This window comes from Thalassophryne amazonica, chromosome 21 (assembly GCF_902500255.1).
Source record: "Thalassophryne amazonica chromosome 21, fThaAma1.1, whole genome shotgun sequence".
Taxonomy (NCBI): domain Eukaryota; kingdom Metazoa; phylum Chordata; class Actinopteri; order Batrachoidiformes; family Batrachoididae; genus Thalassophryne; species Thalassophryne amazonica.
In genome coordinates, this window is record NC_047123.1 from 6150541 (window position 1) to 6172245 (window position 21705).

At 42.8% G+C, this 21705-nt stretch overlaps 1 protein-coding gene across 1 annotated transcript in view; it reads right to left on the bottom strand.

Moving 5' to 3' along the window:
- LOC117502832 (ryanodine receptor 3-like) overlaps positions 1-21705 on the bottom strand; it is a 175561-nt gene that overhangs the window by 109850 nt on the left and 44006 nt on the right. Inside the window, 11 exon segments of the mRNA XM_034161947.1 lie at positions 2622-2756; positions 2917-3019; positions 6256-6456; positions 7371-7980; positions 11466-11678; positions 12604-12830; positions 15892-15978; positions 17985-18147; positions 20437-20597; positions 20684-20732; positions 20810-20973. Of these exon segments, the coding sequence (XP_034017838.1) occupies positions 2622-2756; positions 2917-3019; positions 6256-6456; positions 7371-7980; positions 11466-11678; positions 12604-12830; positions 15892-15978; positions 17985-18147; positions 20437-20597; positions 20684-20732; positions 20810-20973 (2113 nt within the window).

Genomic DNA, 21705 nt, shown 5'->3' on the forward strand with positions numbered 1-21705 from the left:
GGACGATGTAATTCGTCTTGTCTCACACATTCAACGGGCTGTGACGCTGCCTTTTGGTTTGCTGCTCCGGTTGATGGGCAAATTGACTGCAATGTCGCTAGTGGTACCTTTGGGACTTCTGTTCTTACGTCCCCTACAGATTTGGATCAACAACCTAGGCCTCAACTCAAAGTTGCATCAGCACAGGCTTGTACGAGTCTCCAACCAGTGCCTTCTGCACCTCAAACCCTGGGGGAATGTGGACTTCATCTGCAAGGGTGTCCCTCTAGGCTCTGTTCCTTCTTGCCGAGAGGTGGTTGTTACAGATGCATCACTCAAAGGTTGGGGGGCCGTGTGGAATCACAGGATGGTGAGGGGTGTCTGGAGTCCCCAGGAGAGACTCCAACACATAAACGTGCTGGAGCTTCGCGCTGTGCGACTGGCTCTCAAGCATTTCCTCCCGGCCCTGAGAGGAAGACATGTTCTTGTCCGGTTGGACAACACGTCAACAGTCTGTCACATAAACCATCAGGGGGGCACCAGGTCCAATCACTCATTGGCAGAAACTCTGAAGCTTCTCTTATGGGCGTTGCCTCGCCTTCAGAGTGTCAGAGCAGTTCATCTGCCCGGTGTACAGAACAGCGCAGCGGATTTACTCTCCAGACAGAAACCATCACCGGGAGAGTGGAGACTGAACCCGATTGTGGTCCAAATGATCTGGCAGAAGTATGGTGCAGTGGAAGTGGACCTTTTCGCTTCAAGCACCTCGACACATTGCCCACGATGGTACTCCCTCTTGGAACCAGACAGCCCGCTGGGGCAGGATGCATTGGCTCACCCGTGGCCGGATTGCCTCCTTTATGCCTTCCCTCCTCTCCCGCTGCTGATGTAGACACTGCACAGGATAGATCAGAGCAGCCACAGGGTGCTGCTGGTTGCTCCATTCTGGCCTGGGAGGATTTGGTTTCCCATGATTTACAAACTCCTCGAGTGAGAACCTTGGGCTCTCCCGGAGAGGAAGGCTTTGTTGTCACAGCTACAGGGGAGGATTTGGAACCCTCACCCAGAACGCCTTCAACTGTATGTGTGGCCGTTGAGGGGCCAGACTCCTTGTTAAGTTCTTGTGACCAGGCTGTTGTTCAGACTATCCTTAATTCACATGCTGTTTCTACCAGGGCTTTGTATGACAACAGATGGAAGCTGTTTGCACGGTGGTGTGAGAAACAAAAGTTAGACCCGGAGCATTGCCCTGTGCCTATTCTCCTCAAATATTTACAAGAACTGCTGGAGAAAGGACTTTCTGTCGCTACCTTGAAGGTTTATGTTGCTGCAATCTCTGCCCGGCACGTCTACGTTGATGTCCGGTCAGTGGGTTCACACCTCTTAGTGTGTTGTTTTTTGAAAGGTGCTCTACGTTTGCGGCCTCCAAGGCTTGCACGTGTACCTTTATGGGACCTTCCTCTAGTCCTGGAGGGTTTAAGCTTATCCCCTTTCGAACCAGTTGAAAGTGCTGATCTTAAATGGGTGTCAGTGAAGACTGCCTTTCTACTTGCACTGTCTTTGGCTAAGCGGGTGGGAGAGCTCCATGCCTTATCAGTCACTGGGGACTGTTCGCGATGGAATTCTGACAGATCTGGGGTTACGCTGTGGCCTAATCCGTCCTTTTTACCGAAGAGAATTTCAACTTTTCATGTTAACCAGCCAGTTTCTTTGGCTGTGTATGTCCCGCATTCTGATCCAGGATTATCTGTTTCAGGTTCCCTGTGTCCTATCTGAATGTTGAAGCAGTACATTAGTGCGACTGCCGGGATCCGGAAAACGGATGCCCTATTTGTGTGTTACGGTGATCACAAAAGAGGCTGTGCTGTCTCAAAGCAGCGACTCTCGCATTGGGTCGTGGATGCCATTTTACAAGTATACAGGTCCAGAGGTCTTCAGCCTCCTAAGGTTATGTGCCATTCCACCAGAGGGGTGTCCACCTCCTGGGCTGCACTGAGAGGTGTCCCTTTGAGTGATATTTGTGCTGCTGCTATGTGGGCTGCGTCCTGTACCTTCGCCCGCTATTACAGACTGAATGTGGCCGCTCCTCCTGCGGTGAATTCAGTGGTGTTGTCTGCCTCCACTCCCCACTGCTGATGCGAGGTGAGTGTGACTCTTCGTGACCTTATTGGTATTAAGTCATCCAGGTGCTAAAGCACCGCCCTCTGGCGGTCAGGAAGAATGAAACAGAACGAGAGTTACGAATGTAACTACGGTTCTATGAATTCCGGATGACCGCCAGAGTTGCTTGTCACTCAGAGTCTTGCGAGTTAATTCTGAAAAGAAGCGAGCACTGGGTGTGTCTGGCATATAAAGACAACCAGTGACGTCACCCAGGTCACATTCAGTGGTGTGACTTTGTTGGTATATATTCTCGACCTCTGTGCTGCGCACATGTAGTTATCCAGGTGCTAAAGCACCGCCCTCTGGCGGTCATCCGGAATTCATAGAACCGTAGTTACATTCGTAACTCTCGTTTAAGATAATAAAAGAATTTTTAAAAAAGTGTTTCTTTTGTTTGTTTTTGTTATTTTTTTTAAAGCCATCCTGTTATTTGTGACTTTAAGAAACCTCTAAGATGTGGAGCTCCTTGTCGGACTTACTAGGAGCTGCCTGTTGCTTCTCTGTTGGTTCCTCCTCAGTCTTCTGGGGTGGACCTTTAATCTTGTAGAGTAGAGCAAGAAGACGCCCTTTTATCGATGTGTCCTGCTCTTTCTCTTCCTCCTCCACTGGGATTCCTGCAGGAACATGTTTCAGTCAGAAGCTTGCTGTATTTTCTTTTTTCTCCCAACTAAAGAGTAAATCACTGAAATATCTTCACAGAGCCTAAACCCATTTACAGAACTAATTACTGCAAATGTAACTATGATATCTACAGAGGAAGAAGTAGGACTCTACCACAGTGTAGTCGTAGCTCCTCGTGGAAGCTATCGAGTTCCTCCTGGATGTCCTTGGGACAGGGACAGTCGTCCCCTGCCGTGAAATTTAACAGGATGTTGATCTACAGGAAACAGAGCAATCAGATTAAAAGAGCTGGAAGCAGTAAGAGGATATAAAGAGAAGAAGAATGCATCATGTGACTCAAAGAAGGATGACAAAAGCACCGATGAATGAAAGACATCTGCACACACTACACACCACAATATAAAAGTACAAGTAAATACACATCTGCCTAAAATGGTGTTTTTCCACTATGTATGACTACATCAATCACATATTCTGCTGATCAATATATGCTTTAGATCATCCATCGAGGCTTCCTGGTTGCTGAGATATAAAAAGAAACTGCAAACCATGACCTTTGTCCTAACTACTCTAAAATCTAACCACCTCTAGATATCTATCCTAGTAATAGACCCACCAAGTTTGAAGGGGTTCCATCCAGCCATGTTTGAGTTATCAGGGAAATGAAGAAAGACAAAGTCCCACTCAGTGACTCAAACACGACTAAAGAAAAGCAAAACCAGCTTCATCAGTTCATGTCTGTCTGATCAATCTCAAAATACAAGAAGGGCCCTTACATGGGTTCCTTTCTAGTTTTCTCTTTCTTGCCAGTATACGCTGCATTAATCCAAAATCCTTTCTGCAGGGTTGTGTGCATCTGTCACCGTATTACTTGAGCTTTAGAAAGTATCCACTGTGAAGCAAACAAAGTAAAGGTTTAACCGTCTGATTTATTACATTTTGTGTGGAAATGGTCTTTTTCACCGACACCCACAACTGCTCCTAATTTCCATCATCCCTTCAGCAGCCACTGAACATGCAGCAGGTGGTTGGCAGGTCCATGGGATATTCCATAAGCAAATCAAAGTTGTTTTTTTCTATTAATTAGGTGCATCAACAGTCACCACATTTTAACCAGACTGTCCTCATTATAAACCCTTTTAATATGGTGAGTTACAAAATGGTAGCTTTATTTATGTTTGAGTTACAGCGTTACACTGGGAAAAGTCAAAGAATTCTAAAGATTTTACCAGATATACCTCAATCTACAGCGGCTTCAGGTTGGGATCAACATTCTAACCTGTTTTCCCAACACTGGACAGTTCATTTTTGTGGTATAGGCCCATGTTTCCACATGAACAACAGCGCTGTACTGCACAGCGGGTACAGGCACGGTGTACCTAATCAAGTGGCCAGTGAGTGTAAATGTTTTTTTTTTTTAATCAGTAAAGACAGAATCCACTTCTGGGTAATGTGATGTCTCTTTCAGGAAAAGCATATTAAATAAACCATGAGAGGAACACAAAGCACTCTGGGAGAACGCCAACTCCACTCGGCACGTTTGGCTGACAGCCACACGCCAGTCGCCGTGTCGCATCTCACAGCTTTAATTGAATTAAAAACAAGCAATTTCAGCATAAACTTTCATCTTAATGGGTTGGAAGAAGAATAAATCTACATCTTCCTGCTCAAACAAGCCAAGAGACAAACGGTTGACAAATGGGGTCTGGTTACGCCTGGAAATAACGAAAAACACCGAACGCATCACAGAGCACAACTGAGACCAGTGAGCTACTGCAGCAAAAATGTCTACATTTGAAGCCTGCAAAGCCCCGCCCACAAGCCAAAGACTGACTGCGTACTCTAATGCTAACTGCAGTTAGCATTTTTGTAGTCGTATCACTCAAAGACAACAAAGCAAAAAAAAAAAAAAAAAAAAAAGTGAGGATGAATTTAGGAGCTTTTCTACACTTAGTGTGGATCTTAGTCTCAACCTAGGACCGTCCCAAACACAGACGTTCAGACTCCACACTCAGCATCTGAAGAGCTGCCACTGGAACATCCACCGATTCCACAAAGACCACAGCATCATCGGAAAAGTTACGGCCCAGATGTTGGACACTCACCACATCACTGAACATGAGCATGAACATCAGCAATGCTTCTTTGGTTGGGCAGGTGCTCTGTGGGGTCGCCCGATAATCCAGTCTACAAGAGGTTCCTAGGCATTCAAGTAGGTTGAGTCAGGTCAACTGGACTTGTTTAGTTCCTCTAAGTTTTTCTGTATGAAGAGCAGAACATTGTCACGGACCAAAACAAGACCACTTGACCTAACTCAACATTCTTGAATGCCCAAGAACCTCTTGTAGACTGGAACGTAGCGAGTGTCCAAGGTCTGGTGCGTGAATCCAGATTGTGGAGGCTGAACAAGACATTCTGAAACTTACTGAGAATGAGGCTTAGAAGCATCTTGTCTGGCACAGAGAGCAGCGTAACACCCCCTATATTCCTTGTACACCAGGCCATCGCCCTTCCATTTCAAACAAGTCCTTTACTGCGTGTGTCGGCCTAAATGGGAGGAAACCAAACCCAATGTGACAGTCTCGCCATTGTCCTGAATGTCAGACAAAAACTAGAGTCTGACCTCTCAGATTCCAATGAACATGTCCTGTGAGAAGAAATAGTAAGTCCGATACAGACCCTGAGGCCCACTGTTACTTGTGCTCATCTCCCGAGGCCATTGCATGAAGCGGTTTAACGCCTACAAGTCTCCCTGGATGGGGACACCAGTCCAACTCAGACCACACCCCCAGCTAAGGCTGGTACCCATGTACAGCCGGGTGGACCGAGACGATGCAGACAAAGGGTGTTGTCCAAGAACACAGGCATGCAGCGTGAGCAGGAATCGAACCCAGGTCTGCATTTATTTATTATATAACATGGAAAAAACCTAGAAAATAATTATCGATGCCGAACATGATTTTTGATGATCTCCAGAGGGATCATTTTTGGGAAACAAATTGGATTTATCCATCTTTAATCTTTAAATATAGCTGTGTTTTCATCAAAATCAATGGTGTCCAAAGAGATTCCTGCCCCCTCTTGGCTCTTTCTGGAATCTCTTTGGACACCACTGATCTAAATGCAGAACACATTTTGTAAATTTCTCCTTTGGGATCAATGCACTTGTTCTAATTTTAACTGCCAGCTTTGACTCTCACTTCACGGTCGTTGTGCTCCAAATCCAATTTAACCTCACATATGGCCAATATGGCCAATTTGAGCCTCTGGGAATAGCAGCTGAAAATCAAGTTGAGGAACACCACAAAAGTAAATGTCACTTCGAAATCAACAAAACCTCGTGTTCTGGTCTTTGCACATTTCTCGCTCCATTCAAGGTCACAGAATTTTTAATCGTTCCGCAACCCCAATAACCATTCCACCAGAATTCCTCCAGCAGCCTGAAGCATAACTTAAGCGGATTTACTACCGCGGTTTTGTCTGGTCCCGTACCTGCTCTTGCGGGGGCGAGCGAAACTCTTTGGTCTTCTTGGCGGTGATGGCGGCGGACAGGTTGAGCGCCTGCATCAGCTCGTTGTAGCGGAACTTCTGGTTGTACTGCAGCTTGGACACGAAGTTGTCGGAGAAAGAGACGATGGACTCGATGCGATGCTTCAGCTCGCAGTCGCAGAAGTACTGCAGCAGCTCGCACATCTGAAGAAAACGGAGAGAATCCGTGTTATTTCGGTCAAAGGATTGAAATTGTTGGACGAGTTAATGGAGTTCGTTTGCACCATGTGTCATGTTCAGTAATCGTGTTAGGAGGTAATACACACTCATTGGCCATTTTATTAGGTACACCTGTTCAATTGTTGTTAACACAAATAGCTAATCAGCCAACTCAATGCATTTAGGCGTCTAGACGACTTGCTCAAGTTCAAACTGAGCATCAGAATGGGGAAGAAAGGGGATTTAAATGAATGTAAACGTGGTTGTTGGTACCAGGTGGGCTGGTCTAAGTATTTCAGAACCTGCTGACCTGTTGGGGTTTTCACACACAACCCTCTCTCAGGTTTACGGAGAATGGTCCAAAAAAGAGAAGATATCTGGTGAGCAGAAGCTGTGTGAATGAAAACGTCTTGTTGATGTCAGAGGTCAGAGGACAAGGGGCAGACTGGTTGATGCTACAATGTTAATATGGACCAACAACTCTGAGATCTGCTTCCAACACCGTGTCGAATCGATGTCATGAAGAATTAAGGCAATTGTGAAGGCAAAACATGGTCCTACTAGGACGTTGTACCTAATGAAGTGGCCGGTGAGTGTTTGTCCAGAATCCAGCTTGTATGACTTTGGAGACCAAACATTCAACGAGGTCAAAACTGTTCCATTTATTAATCATATGCACAAACAGTAATTGGCATCACTTATTATATCTCGAGGTTGGACTGTAAGTGATGTAGTTTAGGTCAAAACTGGCTTCGGGCTCATACAGTAAATAGATTAATGTTGTATTTAATGAACCTGATGGTAATCTCTGAGGCAGCGTTGGTATTCTGAAGGTATTTAATTCATTCAATCTTTTTTTTCCTTCTCAAATGTGGGCGTGTTCACGCGATCAGGCTCACCTGGCGTTTGACGGACTCGGGCAGCGACTTCTCCAGGAGACCTTTAACAGGTGATTTGCTCTCCTTCGTCTCCTCCTCTCCTGCCTCCACAGCCTTCTCCTCATTCTTGCTCGCCTCCTCTTTCTCCCCCGCCACAGCTACCTCCTCCCCCTTCACGTCTTCACCCTCCTTGGCATCCCCAAAGACGTTGGGGTCAATCAGGAGGAGAATCAATCTCACCTCCTCGCTTGTGAGGACCCCCATGATTAACAGCGTGCTGATCAACTTGAGGATGGGAACAAACTGGTACTCCACGCTGCCCCCTACTGGATCCCGGATGTGGATGCCTCCGCCCTGCACGGCCTCAGTGAGCATGCTGGTGGCTTTCTCCTTCAGGATTCCGATGGGGATCTGGGGACTGTAGAGGTGCTGGTGTCGCTTTGTGCTGAGGATGCCAACGGGGGAGAAGTTGACCCGCGGTTTGAGCGAGGTGCTCAGTCCCACGCCGGGCAACGAATGGCGCTTGGACTCATCAGGGAAGAGTTTGATGGAGCGAGTCTCGTCAGTCACAGGGATGATGAACTCATTGTTCATCATGAGGCGAGCCTCCTTCGCCGTCTCCAGGTGGATGCTGGGAAGATCAGTAAGAATCAGGTCATTTCTTACTTTCTTCTCATCATCTCTTCTCACATCTTCACTTCCTCCTCACCCACAATATTTTCTTTGAAGTCGTCCTTTTTCTCCAGCCACCTTCACGTCTACCTTTGAACTTTAGGCCCAGGGCCACACCCTTGAAAGTGGGCATACCACTACCACCCAGGGCAGCAAAACTCTTTACATGTCATTTTGGTCACCGGTCTATAGGGTCTTGAAAAAGGTATGGTGGTCATCTCAGGGTGGCAACTACAGCCAAGTAGTGGTCAATGAAGGACTACAAAGGAGTTAAAAAAAAATGCCTCAATCATATTGAAAAGTATACCTTATTATTTGTCTAATCATAGGGATTCCTAAAATGTATACTTTACACTATCAGTGACTGAATGCTATGGAGTTACAGGGCAAAAACAGTAAAAATGACAACAAAGGTCATTTACAAGTTGCTCCAATTTTAGTATAAAGTGATGCAAATTAGTGGTTGAGTTAATATGGCTTTGAAAAGTTATAATTTGCACCATCTGTGATATTTAATTATCATGTTACGGGGTAACATAAGTCAAATGTCAAATGTTATGGAAATTGAAGACTTAACAGTATTCCCTGAAAACCCCCTTCTGTCTTCTGTCTGATCATTTCTTAATAACATTTACATTTACTTTAATGGACTACCCAGCAGTGGGGAATAAGTTTCATTACAGTAGAAGTCTTTCGGAAAGCACTGTAACTAGGTTTAAGGATATGATTCCTTCTTTATGTTCTCTAATGCCATATACCAACACAGTGCAGAGTAGCTACCTCAACTCTGTGAGTGAGACAGATTATCTTGTCAATAGTTTTACATCCTCACTGAGCACAACTTTGGATGCTGTCGCTCCTCTGAAAAAGAGAGCTTTAAATCAGAAGTGCCTGACTCCGTGGTATAACTCACAAACTCGCAGCTTAAAGCAGATAACCCGTAAGTTGGAGAGGAAATGGCGTCTCACTAATTTAGAAGATCTTCACTTCACTAATTGAAGAAAATAAGAACAACCCCAGGTTTCTTTTCAGCACTGTAGCCAGGCTGACAAAGAGTCAGAGCTCTATTGAGCCGAGTATTCCTTTAACTTTAACTAGTAATGACTTCATGACTTTCTTTGCAAATAAAATTTTAACTATTAGAGAAAAAATTACTCATAACCATCCCAAAGACATATCGTTATCTTTGGCTGCTTTCAGTAATGCTGGTATTTGGTTAGACTCTTTCTCTCTGATTGTTCTGTCTGAGTTATTTTCATTAGTCACTTCCTCCAAACCATCAACATGTCTATTAGACCCCATTCCTACCAGGCTGCTCAAGGAAGCCCTACCATTAATTAATGCTTCGATCTTAAATATGATCAATCTATCTTTATTAGTTGGCTATGTACCACAGGTTTTTAAGGTGGCAGTAATTAAACCATTACTTAAAAAGCCATCACTTGACCCAGCTATCTTAGCTAATTATAGGCCAATCTCCAACCTTCCTTTTCTCTCAAAAATTCTTGAAAGGGTAGTTGTAAAACAGCTAACTGATCATCTGCAGAGGAATGGTCTATTTGAAGAGTTTCAGTCAGGTTTTAGAATTCATCATAGTACAGAAACAGCATTAGTGAAGGTTACAAATTATCTTCTTATGGCCTCAGACAGTGGACTCATCTCTGTGCTTGTCCTGTTAGACCAATTTTATTCACTTTATACATGCTTCCCTTAGGCAGTATTATTAGAAAGCATTGCTTAAATTTTCATTGTTACGCAGATGATACCCAGCTTTATCTATCCGTGAAGCCAGAGGACACACACCAATTAGTTAAACTGCAGGAATGTCTTACAGACAAAGACATGGATGACCTCTAATTTCCTGCTTTTAAATTCAGATATAACTGAAGTTATTGTACTTGGCCCCATAAATCTTAGAAACATGGTGTCTAACCAGATCCTTACTCTGGATGGCATTACCCTGACCTCTAGTAATACTACTTTTTGATCAGGATATGTCCTTCAATGCGCATATTAAGCAAATTGTAGGACTGCTTTTTTACATTTGCGCAATATCTCTAAAATAAGAAAGGTCTTGTCTCAGAGTGATGCTGAAAAACTAATTCATGCATTTATTTCCTCTAGGCTGGACTATAGTAATTCATTATTATCAGATTGTCCTAAAAGTTCCCTGAAAAGCCTTCAGTTAATTCAAAATGCTGCGGCTAGAGTACTGACGGGGACTAGAAGGAGAGAGCATATCTCACCCATATTGGCCTCTCTTCATTGGCTTCCTGTTAATTCTAGAATAGAATTTAAAATTCTTCTTCTTACTTATAAGATTTTGAATAATCAGGTCCCATCTTATCTTAGGGACCTCTTAATACCATATCACCCCAATAGAGCGCTTCGCTCTCAGACTGCAGGCTTACTTGTAGTTCCTAGGGTTTTTAAGAGTAGAACAGGAGGCAGAGCCTTCAGCTTTCTGGCTCCTCTCCTGTGGAACCAGCTCCCAATTCGGATTAGGGAGACAGACACCCTCTCTACTTTTAAGATTAGGCTTAAAACTTTCCTTTTTGCTAAAGCTTATAGTTAGGGCTGGATCAGGTGACCCTAAACCATCCCTTAGTTATGCTGCTATAGACTTAGACTGCTGGGGGGTTCACATGATGCACTGAGTGTTTCTTTCTCTTTTTGCTCTGTATGCACCACTCTGCATTTAATCATTAGTGATTGATCTCTGCTGTCTTCCACAGCATGTCTTTTTCCTGATTCTCTCCCCTCAGCCCCAACCAGTCCCAGCAGAAGACTGCTTCCTTCCCACTGTCGCCAAGTGCTTGCTCATAGGGGGTCGTTTTGACCGTTGGGGTTTTTCTGTGATTATTGTATGGCTTTTGCCTTACAATATAAAGCACCTTGGGGCAACTGTTGTGATTTGGCGCTATATAAATAAAATGATTTGATTTGATGTGAAATGTCATAGAATCGAACGACATCGACCTTGTTTGACCTTCACTTTGGAGACCAAACATTCAACATGGTTAAAACTATTCCACTTATTCATGTTAAAGGTCAACAAATAATTTGCATTTTGTTTCCCAAAATTGGAGCAACTTTAACTTTTTACCCCTTTACAAACTGAAATTGACACCAATTATTGTTTTGTTTTTAACCTTGTAACTCTATAAAATTCAGTCATAGATAGTCAAACCTGTACCTTTTTGTAATCTTTATGATCAGGCAAATCATGTGGTATACTATTCAATAAGATTGGAGCATTTTTATGTTTTGACCTCTGTGTAATTTTTCAATGACTCCCAGCTGCCACCCTGGGATGGCCACCATACACTTTGTATAGGACACAGTACACTGAGGCCAGATCGTAAATGTTCTTTCGTCCAGTTAAGTGGTACAGATTAATTACTCTTGTAACTAAAAATTCTCATCTAGCAGTGCCAGACACACCTAATGAGCACATTGTAGAACCCATCTCTCAGCATGCCTGACAGGTACTGGTTGTCGATGGTGTAGAGGAGCTGTGATTGGTCCAGGTGGCTGCAGAGGGCGTGAGCAACGCGCGTGTTTCCCAGCGCACAGAGCGCACAGTAGAGCTTCAGTGTGTGGTAGTGGAACGTCCTCAGGTCTTCATGCTCCGATAACTCCAGGATGTCCAAACACCTGGAACCATGACAACAAAGGAAAAAGACAAACTGTAACCAAATCTGACAACTGATTTATCATCAAAAGCATGTGTTTTTTTTTTTGAGTGCATGCATCAAGAAAAAGGAAGAAACTAAGGCATTCTTATTTTACACAAATATTTAAAGCACTTTATTTTAATGGCTATTTCATGATTAAAACATACAGAGTACCAACCCACACACTGCAGCACAAACAGGCTTCTTCAGAAAGTTCAATGACTTGAAATATGAATATAAAATAGACATTTAAATAAAGGCCTTTTCATTATTATTATTATTATTATTATTATTTTGCAAAAGAACTGTGCCTTGGTTTTTTCTTTCTTTCTTTTCTTGCCAAATTTGTGATCCTTACAGCAACACCTTCCATAGAAAATTTATGAACTTTCTCAGCACTTCTGATTTTTTGGCTCCCAGATATTAGAACTTTCAGGATTTCAAATTTAGCTGGAAGTACATCTTTAATTGTTGGAATGGATTCAGAATGTCCCAAAATGACATGAAATGCCTCATTTTCTGGTCTTTTATGGAGGATTAAACAGTAAAAGTGTTTCAGGCCTTAAATGGCAGGAATGGATGTATATTGTCAAATGAAATGAAGTTGACAACACAAAACATGACATAGTATCTTCAGTTCACACTGTCTGCAGTGACAGTTTTTTGTTATTATTATTTGCATTTTCCATATCGTCCCAACTTTTCCTGACTTGGGTTTGTATGATATCTGACTGAACTTTGAGTGTCTTAGATGCAGCTTTACGTGAAATCCCCACACAGCGTGGCACTAACAGTATTTACTGAGGGTTCGTACTGCAGCACGGCTTCACCGTCACCGCGGTAACTGCAGATACTAAAGCGGTTAATGGGCCGTAACACGTGCGTGTGGTATCTGTGCCGCGGACCTGTTCTCCTCAGGTATATGGACGGCCAACATCTGCAGCGGTTCCAAACACTGCACCACCCAGCCGTGCCGCTCGCTGACCCGAGCCGTCTCCATGCTCAGGAAGGTGTTCGGCATCCTGCTCCACAGCACTGCCACAATGGTCTGGATGTCCAGCCGGGGCGGGCATTGTGGCACCGGGTTCATGTGCTCGCTCTTAAATATGGCTGACGACAGCGGCATGGCATCCTATGAATGCAAAGACAATAAAAAGACTTCACTTTCAGACACATCCAACAATCCCCAAAGTTTAATATTTAACTCAAACAGATGGAGGCAAAATTCCAGGAGATCATGTCTGTCATGTGTAGATAAACAACTGAAGATCAGCAGATTTTGCACATCGTCTGCACGAACATTAAACCATGCTTTCTTGGCTTGAGTACATAGATTCTGATCACCGCTACAGACGGATTATTAAACATCAAAATGCATCAAAATCTCAGACTGTTTCTGAGAATAAGTCAAAAATGTATGTAAGTACGATGCAAAATAATACTTGAAAGGCAATTACAATCAGACACCTGAGTGAAATCAATCTCTGTAGGTAAGTAGATAAAGTGCATCCAGAAAGCATTCTCAGTGCTTCAGTTTTTTCACATTTTATGTTACAGCCTTTTTCCAAAATGGATGAAATCTATTTTTTTTCCTCAAAATTCTGCACACAATACCCCATAATGACAATGTGAAAAAGGTTTTTTGAGATGTTTGCAAATGTATTAAAAAAAAAAAAGTGAAATTACATGTACATAAGTATTTACAGCCTTTGCCATGAAACTCAAAATTGAGCTCAGGTGCCTCCTGTTTCCACTGATCATCCTTGAGATGTTTCCACAGCTTAACTGGAGTCTCCTTGGGGCAAATTCAGTTGATTGGACATGATTTGGAAAGACACACACCTGTCTACATATAAGGTCCCAGAGTTAGTTGACAGTCAGAGCACAAACCAAGCATGGAGTCAAAGGAACTGTGTGTAGACCTCTGAGACAGGATTGTCTGGAGGCACAAATCTGGGGAAGGGTACAGAAACATTTCTGCTTTTTTGAGGGTCCCAATGAGCAAAGTGGCCTCCATCATCTTCCTGGAGCTGGCCGCCCGTCTAAACGTAGGCCGTAACTGCTACCAAAGGTGCATCAATCAATCAATCAAGCAAGCAATTTTCAATCAATTTTATTTATATAGCGCCAAATCACAACAAACAGTTGCCCCAAGGCGCTTTATATTGTAAGGCAAGGCCATACAATAATTACGGAAAAACCCCAACGGTCAAAACGACCCCCTGTGAGCAAGCACTTGGCGACAGTGGGAAGGAAAAACTCCCTTTTAACAGGAAGAAACCTCCAGCAGAACCAGGCTCAGGGAGGGGCAGTCTTCTGCTGGGACTGGTTGGGGCTGAGGGAGAGAACCAGGAAAAAGACATGCTGTGGAGGGGAGCAGAGATCAATCACTAATGATTAAATGCAGAGTGGTGCATACAGAGCAAAAGAGAAAGAAACACTCAGTGCATCATGGGAACCCCCCAGCAGTCTAAGTCTATAGCAGCATAACTAAGGGATGGTTCAGGGTCACCTGATCCAGCCTTAACTATAAGCTTTAGCAAAAAGGAAAGTTTTAAGCCTAATCTTAAAAGTAGAGAGGGTGTCTGTCTCCCTGATCTGAATTGGGAGCTGGTTCCACAGGAGAGGAGCCTGAAAGCTGAAGGCTCTGCCTCCCATTCTACTCTTACAAACCCTAGGAACTACAAGTAAGCCTGCAGTCTGAGAGCGAAGCGCTCTATTGGGGTGATATGGTACTATGAGGTCCCTAAGATAAGATGGGACCTGATTATTCAAAACCTTATAAGTAAGAAGAAGAATTTTAAATTCTATTCTAGAATTAACAGGAAGCCAATGAAGAGAGGCCAATATGGGTGAGATATGCTCTCTCCTTCTAGTCCCTGTCAGTACTCTAGCTGCAGCATTTTGAATTAACTGAAGGCTTTTCAGGGAACTTTTAGGACAACCTGATAATAATGAATTACAATAGTCCAGGCTAGAGGAAATAAATGCATGAATTAGTTTTTCAGCATCACTCTGAGACAAGACCTTACTCATTTTAGAGATATTGCGTAAATGCAAAAAAGCAGTCCTACATATTTGTTTAATATGCGCACTGAATGACATATCCTGATCAAAAATGACTCCAAGATTTCTCACAGTATTACTAGAAGTCAGGGTAATGCCATCCAGAGTAAGGATCTGGTTAGACACCATGTTTCTAAGATTTGTGGGGCCAAGTACAATAACTTCAGTTTTATCTGAGTTTAAAAGCAGGAAATTAGAGGTCATCCATGTCTTTATGTCTGTAAGACAATCCTGCAGTTTAGCTAATTGGTGTGTATCCTCTGGCTTCATGGATAGATAAAGCTGGGTATCATCTGCGTAACAATGAAAATTTAAGCAATGCCGTCTAATAATACTGCCTAAGGGAAGCATGTATAAAGTGAATAAAATTGGTCCTAGCACAGAACCTTGTGGAACTCCATAATTAACCTTAGTCTGTGAAGAAGATTCCCCATTTACATGAACAAATTGTAATCTATTAGATAAATATGATTCAAACCACTGCAGCGCAGTGCCTTTAATACCTATGGCATGCTCTAATCTCTGTAATAAAATTTTATGGTCAACAGTATCAAAAGCAGCACTGAGGTCTAACAGAACAAGCACAGAGATGAGTCCACTGTCTGAGGCCATAAGAAGATCATTTGTATTTGTACATCAACAAAGTATCGAGCAAAGCGTGTGAATACATGTGATTTCTTAGTTTTATTATTTTTAATAAATTTATAAAAATAAAAAAAATACAAACTTTTTTCATGTTGTCATTATGGGGTGTTGTGAGTAGAATTTTAAGGGAGAAAATTTACTCCATTTTGGAAAAAGGCTGTAACATCACAAAATATGGAAAAAGTGAAGTGCTGTGAATACTTTCCAGAAATCACGGTCAACCTCTGATCCATGCTTTGTGGAGTCATCTGAAAACCTTTTGAGCCATCCAACAACCAACCAAATGCTGGCAAAAACATAATCGTCACAACAGTGATTTTACTGTTGATTAACTTTTGCATGCGAACTGTATGTGATGCTGTCATAAATTGAGTAAATGTTGTGCAGTGAAGTTATTTCTATTCAGCACCTTCTATTTATTAGGTTGTTTACAAAAAAATGACAATGACATGGTGATGTGGATAAAATGGGAGGAGACAAACCTTGATCTTGACAAACTCGAACTGGAAGAGGTTTGCACTGGTGGGACGGACAAACACGGCCGGGAACAACTTCGCGTTTGGCTCCACCTGAAAACAACCAAATGTCTGCGTCATCCGCACAATTAAAAACTATGCTCACATTTAATGGGATGCCTCCTGTTCACCAAACACCAAACGAAATAAATAGACACGAAAATGATGCTTTTGGAATTGATTCCAAAAGCATCATTTTCACATCTAGTCAGGCGTTGAATGTTGATACTTTAAAAACATGAGCTCAGTGAGGTAGGATGAGAAATCGCCAAGCAGCTGTCTCTTATTGTCGCATCTCGCCATTAAAATTCAATCCAGCTTCCTATCTGCCGTTCTGCAGGTCTAATTCACTGCGGCAAGATTTTATTTGCGCTCCACTCTGGAAAGATAAATCTTTGAAGTGTGCACCGTCGACACAAGGACCTAAAGATTTATGATTAGAAAAGCACTTAGAACTTCTCATTTTCTCAAATGAAGCTATGCTGCCGCGTACCGTTAAAAACAAATGTGGGGGAAAAAAGGCAGGCAGTCAAGAAGAAAAAGTGAAAACATGAGTTTTGTCAGTTTTAAGGGAAAAATGTCAATGAAGACAGCATTATAACCAACAAACTAAGCCCGATGTTCCACATATTTTAATTCTGTATGAGATTTAATAATCATAACTGTCAGAAACTAATGTGTATTATGAGAAAATGAGGCCAGGAAGCTCTACGGTATAGGAGTTAAACCATCAACCTGAAGATTAGGGTTTAATTACAGGTGCGCTCCCTTGAAGTTGGTGTGTCTCTACCACCTAGGGTGGCAAAACATAGCACCCACATTTCTGCCCATCTACTAATATAAGCAACAGATTGGTCATCATCTGTGCCTCACTGCAGCCCCACGGTTCTTGAAATGGAGCACTATGTCCACCTAGTGGACATTTACCATTAATGTGAGTACAACAGAGTTTCACCAACCGCTGTCGTAGTTAATAGGATCTGTTATGCTTAGCTATCACTTATGTCATATGTCACAGAATTCATGGGATGTTGACCTTGTGTGATGTTACTTCGGAGTCCAAGCATTCAACACGGTCAAAAACTACCCCATTTATTAATCCTATTAGCTCAATTGATAATTCATATCACAAACAAAATATACGTTTTTGGAATTCTAATGTGTAATTCTTTATTGACCCCTACCTGGCAATAGCTACCGCCTTGGGATAGTAATTATACTTTTAGCAATGCCCTGTCGATAAGTCACCAAAATGCCATATCATTGGTTACTACCACCCTGGGGGGTAGTAATCAACCTATAAGGCTCAGAGACCATAGACAGGATTCACTCTATGACAAAATGAGTATCAGGAAAACCAACAAAATGACTGATTAATATAATTTTTCATGTATTTATTGAGTAACAAAAAGGTCCTCCATACTGAAAACAAAGAAAATTAAAAGTCAAGAATATACAAATCTGTGTTCAAAATGACCCACAGAGAAATTTCATCAACTTATATGTGTCACCAAAACAAGAATTGAGGAAACTCAGTAACAAAACTAGTTCAGTTTTCTGGTTTTGTTTTATTCCATCTTCTCTGAAACATTATTTCATTTTGAAAGGGAAAAAGCTCGATTACACCACCAAACACGAGGTGGATCTTGTTGTAAGAGGTCGAGTCAGGCCTCTTGTCAAAGTCAACATCAGAGAAAATTGTTTTTGTGGGAATTCAGAAAAATAAAGTCTTTCCAAAATGTGTATATAATGTAATATTTTTTCTTTGTCCATCAGGTTTCTGGCTGGTATCGGTCCTGTTTCCCTCTTTCAGGATTATGCTGGTTGACCACAATTTGGTTCTTATTGGGTCAAATTATTCTTAGGTGGATTTATACTTGGGTCCATTTACCTTCCAGTCCCATTCATGTCAGTTCTCTCTTTGTCTTTATTAATTCATCTATGGATGCTGGGTTGCGGTAGGTCTTCCAAAGCTCTATGACAGGTTGGGTCCAAAACTTTACACACAGACTTTCTTTGCAGCTTCCCATTCTACACCCTCCTACCGTTCTCTTACCCACCTGATACGAGGTTGGCAGCTCCTTGCCGTTGGCAGTGAACAAGACGAGGCCAGTGGCCAGGTCAATGAGACAGCCGATCTCCAGGTCAGAGTTGGAGCGGCCAGTAGAAGACGGCCCCATGGCGTCGGCTCCACACACCAGGTAACAGTTACTCCTCTGGACACTGCATCAACACAAGTTTGGGTTACAACCAAGAAGGAGCTGAAATCCACAAATTAACACCAACGCGCACCAAAGATAACTAAAACAGAAGCTCTCACACCAGACACACATATACGTATCTTCACTAAGTCCAAGAAATTAAGAGCAATAAATCCACTTAGAATTGAACTACAGGGGTTTGGTGTCATTATGATGGACTAGAGAGCACAATGCATGATGGGAAAAGGCCAACAGTGGTAGTGAGTGGTATGGCGGCCAGCGTAGGGTGGTACAGCAGCAGATGGCTCCCTGAAGACATAAAGTTTATCTTATACATCCCAGTTACTGATCAGTGTTGACTTGTGACTCTGCAGAGCCTCTTTCATATTCATTGTGTTAAACAGTAAACAGTAATCAGATGCTGTTTTCTCCACTTTACATTCACGAATATTAAACAACGAAGAGAAAATGGATAAACAGAGATTATTCGTCCATTTCAAGTCTTTGGAAATTCAGGTGATTGGACTCGCACAGGATTACTGTGACAGTGGATTTCTTCATGTTTGGTGACTTGCGACAACCATAAAAACAAACAATATGATTCTATAGATTTATTTCACTTACAAACTAACTGTGTTACAGAGCAGTTTTTTTCCCTCCAACCTGCCGTGTACATTTTTCCGCTCTGGCTGGTTTGCCCAAACCTGGTCAAGTAAGTGTCATACTTACGACACAAGTGAATTTGTATTAATTTGTTTTGCACGATGTGGCCTAAGTCAGCCGTTTGTCCAAACTCGTTCACACATCTTGCCAGATCTGTAGTTCACTGTGTTTTGAATTGCCAAGACTTATCACCCCTTGTGGACTTGATGAACAGAGGAAAAGAAAAGAATACCACCATAATTCACGTTTTTAAAAAAATTACATCTTCTTCATATGAGATAATCTGCTCCAGAAAAAATTGACAAAGTGAAATAACTGTTGATAATGAGACAGAAAAAAACAAAATCAGTGATGGTTGATACTGTAGCTAATTAACAACAGTTCATTCTGGGTTGTTTGAGACAAGTGTTGAAATCTTTTTACTTCACGTTACGTAGCTGTGCAGCAGAACTTGAGCTCAAGCTCCATTTATATTACGGTGGCCAGCAGGTGGTGCTGTGCAGTGACTAAATCTCATCCCTTGATGCTAAAAAGACATTTGAGCGACACGCACTAGAAGCCTGAGGTTTCACCGTTGTGGTTGGGAGGCCTACTTCCCAAACCGGCGACTTTAGTTTAAGCCCACTGAGGGACACAACGTAGGTTACATTTATACATGTAATTGACGGAAAACTACAACATAAGTCTAATTATCTCTCCTTGAAAATGTTGGCTCGGGATCATTTTTCTTCATATTCATCATTGTATGGTGTCCTACCACTGTGTGAAGTCTCACCGAAAACCACCAACTGGTTTAGTAGGAGATGAAGACTCATGGACAACCAGACAGCAGGATGATTCCTATAAATCTTCCCAAACTTTTGATAGCTGGCGTTGGGTAATGACTGATACCTGTTCCTGATCTGACTGCAGGAGTTCCTGGACCAGGTTCTTGACCACAATGAAAAGATACATCCTCCTATATCAGAGGAATGCAACACGCTGTATCCCCTCTGGGTCAGCAGAGAGTTACTGCTCCAAGTGGAGGAGATCGAGTGTCTCGCGGTCTTGATCACAAGATGGAAAGTGAGACTGATAAATCAAATGGTGCTGTGTGAGGTCCTAGAGACGCTGTACTAGACCATGGTGGTGAAGCAAGAGCTGAGCCAGAAGGTGAGCCTCTTGACTTACAAACCTATCCTCACCTATGGCCATGAGCTTTGGGTAGTGACCCAAAGAAAAAAACAAGTCATGAATAGAAGAGGCAGAAATTAGGTTCCTCCTTGGAGTATTCACTAAAAGGAGCAGCTGAGGAATGATACCTCTGATTATCTCCTTAAGGAGGTCCTCCAGGTACATCCAATGGGAGGAGGCCCTGGGAAAGACCCAGGACATGCTGGAGGGATTACATCTCCTAGCTGTCTTGAGAACATCTCAGGATCCTACAGGAAGTCTTGGACTCCTTGGTTAAGGATGGGCAAGTGTGGCCTCAGCTGCTTAGTCTGATGCCACTGAGACCCAGATAAGCGTGAAAAAAATGAATGAATGAATGACTGACAGAACATGTCTTAAAATGGAAAATCTACAAAATCCACAAATTCCATTTTTAGAATCACATGATATTTGATGATCGGTACTTTGAATGATAAGAAGAGCACATGGCACTCGCCTCTCGTGGACTCGGCCTCGCTCATCTCCTAAAGTAACGGTGACACTTTGCGTCTTGCTGAGGCTGAAGTTTTTGCTGTAGTAGTGATAGTCGGGGGTGACCCAGCCCACCCAGACCGAGGCAGGGTCCTGGCCAGCAAACACTCTCACCGAGTGGTAATACTGCAAAAACACACACTTGCACATTATTCCTGCTCAACACACACACAGAACGTTTGCAGAACTTTTTTAAAACGGTGTTGACTTACAGTCGTGATGCTTCCGTAGGCGACAGTTCCGTCTTCTTTGGGAGGTTGGCTGCGGAGAGAAAAACGTACGATCAGGTTTACAGAGCGACAGAAGTGTTGCGGTGGCGTGCAGCGCTGATGTCTGACCTGAGTTTCTGCGACTCATCCAGTAACGTGTCTGCAGAGTAGAACTCCACAGGCATGCTCAGCCTGCAGTAAACCATGTCGTTGTTGCTGTTCTGGGTGCCAAACGTTTTGTGGGTAACTTTGAGGCAGGGAGGGCTGTCGACTGTTCCGTCAATCCTCGTCACCTGAGAGGTCGCAAGAACCCGACAAGAGCAAGTCAACGGGCAAAACCGATAGATGGACATGGACCTTTACAAAGCTGTACATGCATAGAAGAGTTTAAAGCAAATAAAGAATTTCTGTCAGGGTTAGTTGGAGGGCAGTTACATTCAAATCAGGTGACACCAAAACCTGCGCCTGAGCCGTTACACTTCCAGTGCGTTATTCCCTCATTTATCTAACAAGCTGACAACAAAATGGTCAAGAGTTGAATTAAAGTCTTATGACTTGGAGCAAATCAGTAGTTAAGAAACAAAAAAAGTGTCTGACGGCATGGTAAAAAAAGAACAATTTTACTCTCATCAGTCCACAAAATATTCCTCCATTCCTCTTTAGGCCAGTTGATGATCTCAAAGCACTGGAGATCATTGTAGATGAACAGCCTATACTTTTTTGCACCTGCGTATAAGTTTTCCCCGCTCCAATCAACTTTTTAATCAAACTACGCTGTTCTTCTGAACAATGTCTTGAACGTCCCATTTTCCTCAGGCTTTCAAAGAGAAAAGCATGTTCAACAGGTGCTGGCTTCATCCTTAAATAGGGGACACCTGATTCACACCTGTTTGTTCCACACAATTGACAAACTCACTGACTGAATGTCACACTACTATTATTGTGAACACCCCCTTTTCTACTTTCTTTTACTAACAGCCCAATTTCATAGCCTTAAGAGTGTGCATATCATGAATGCTTGGTCT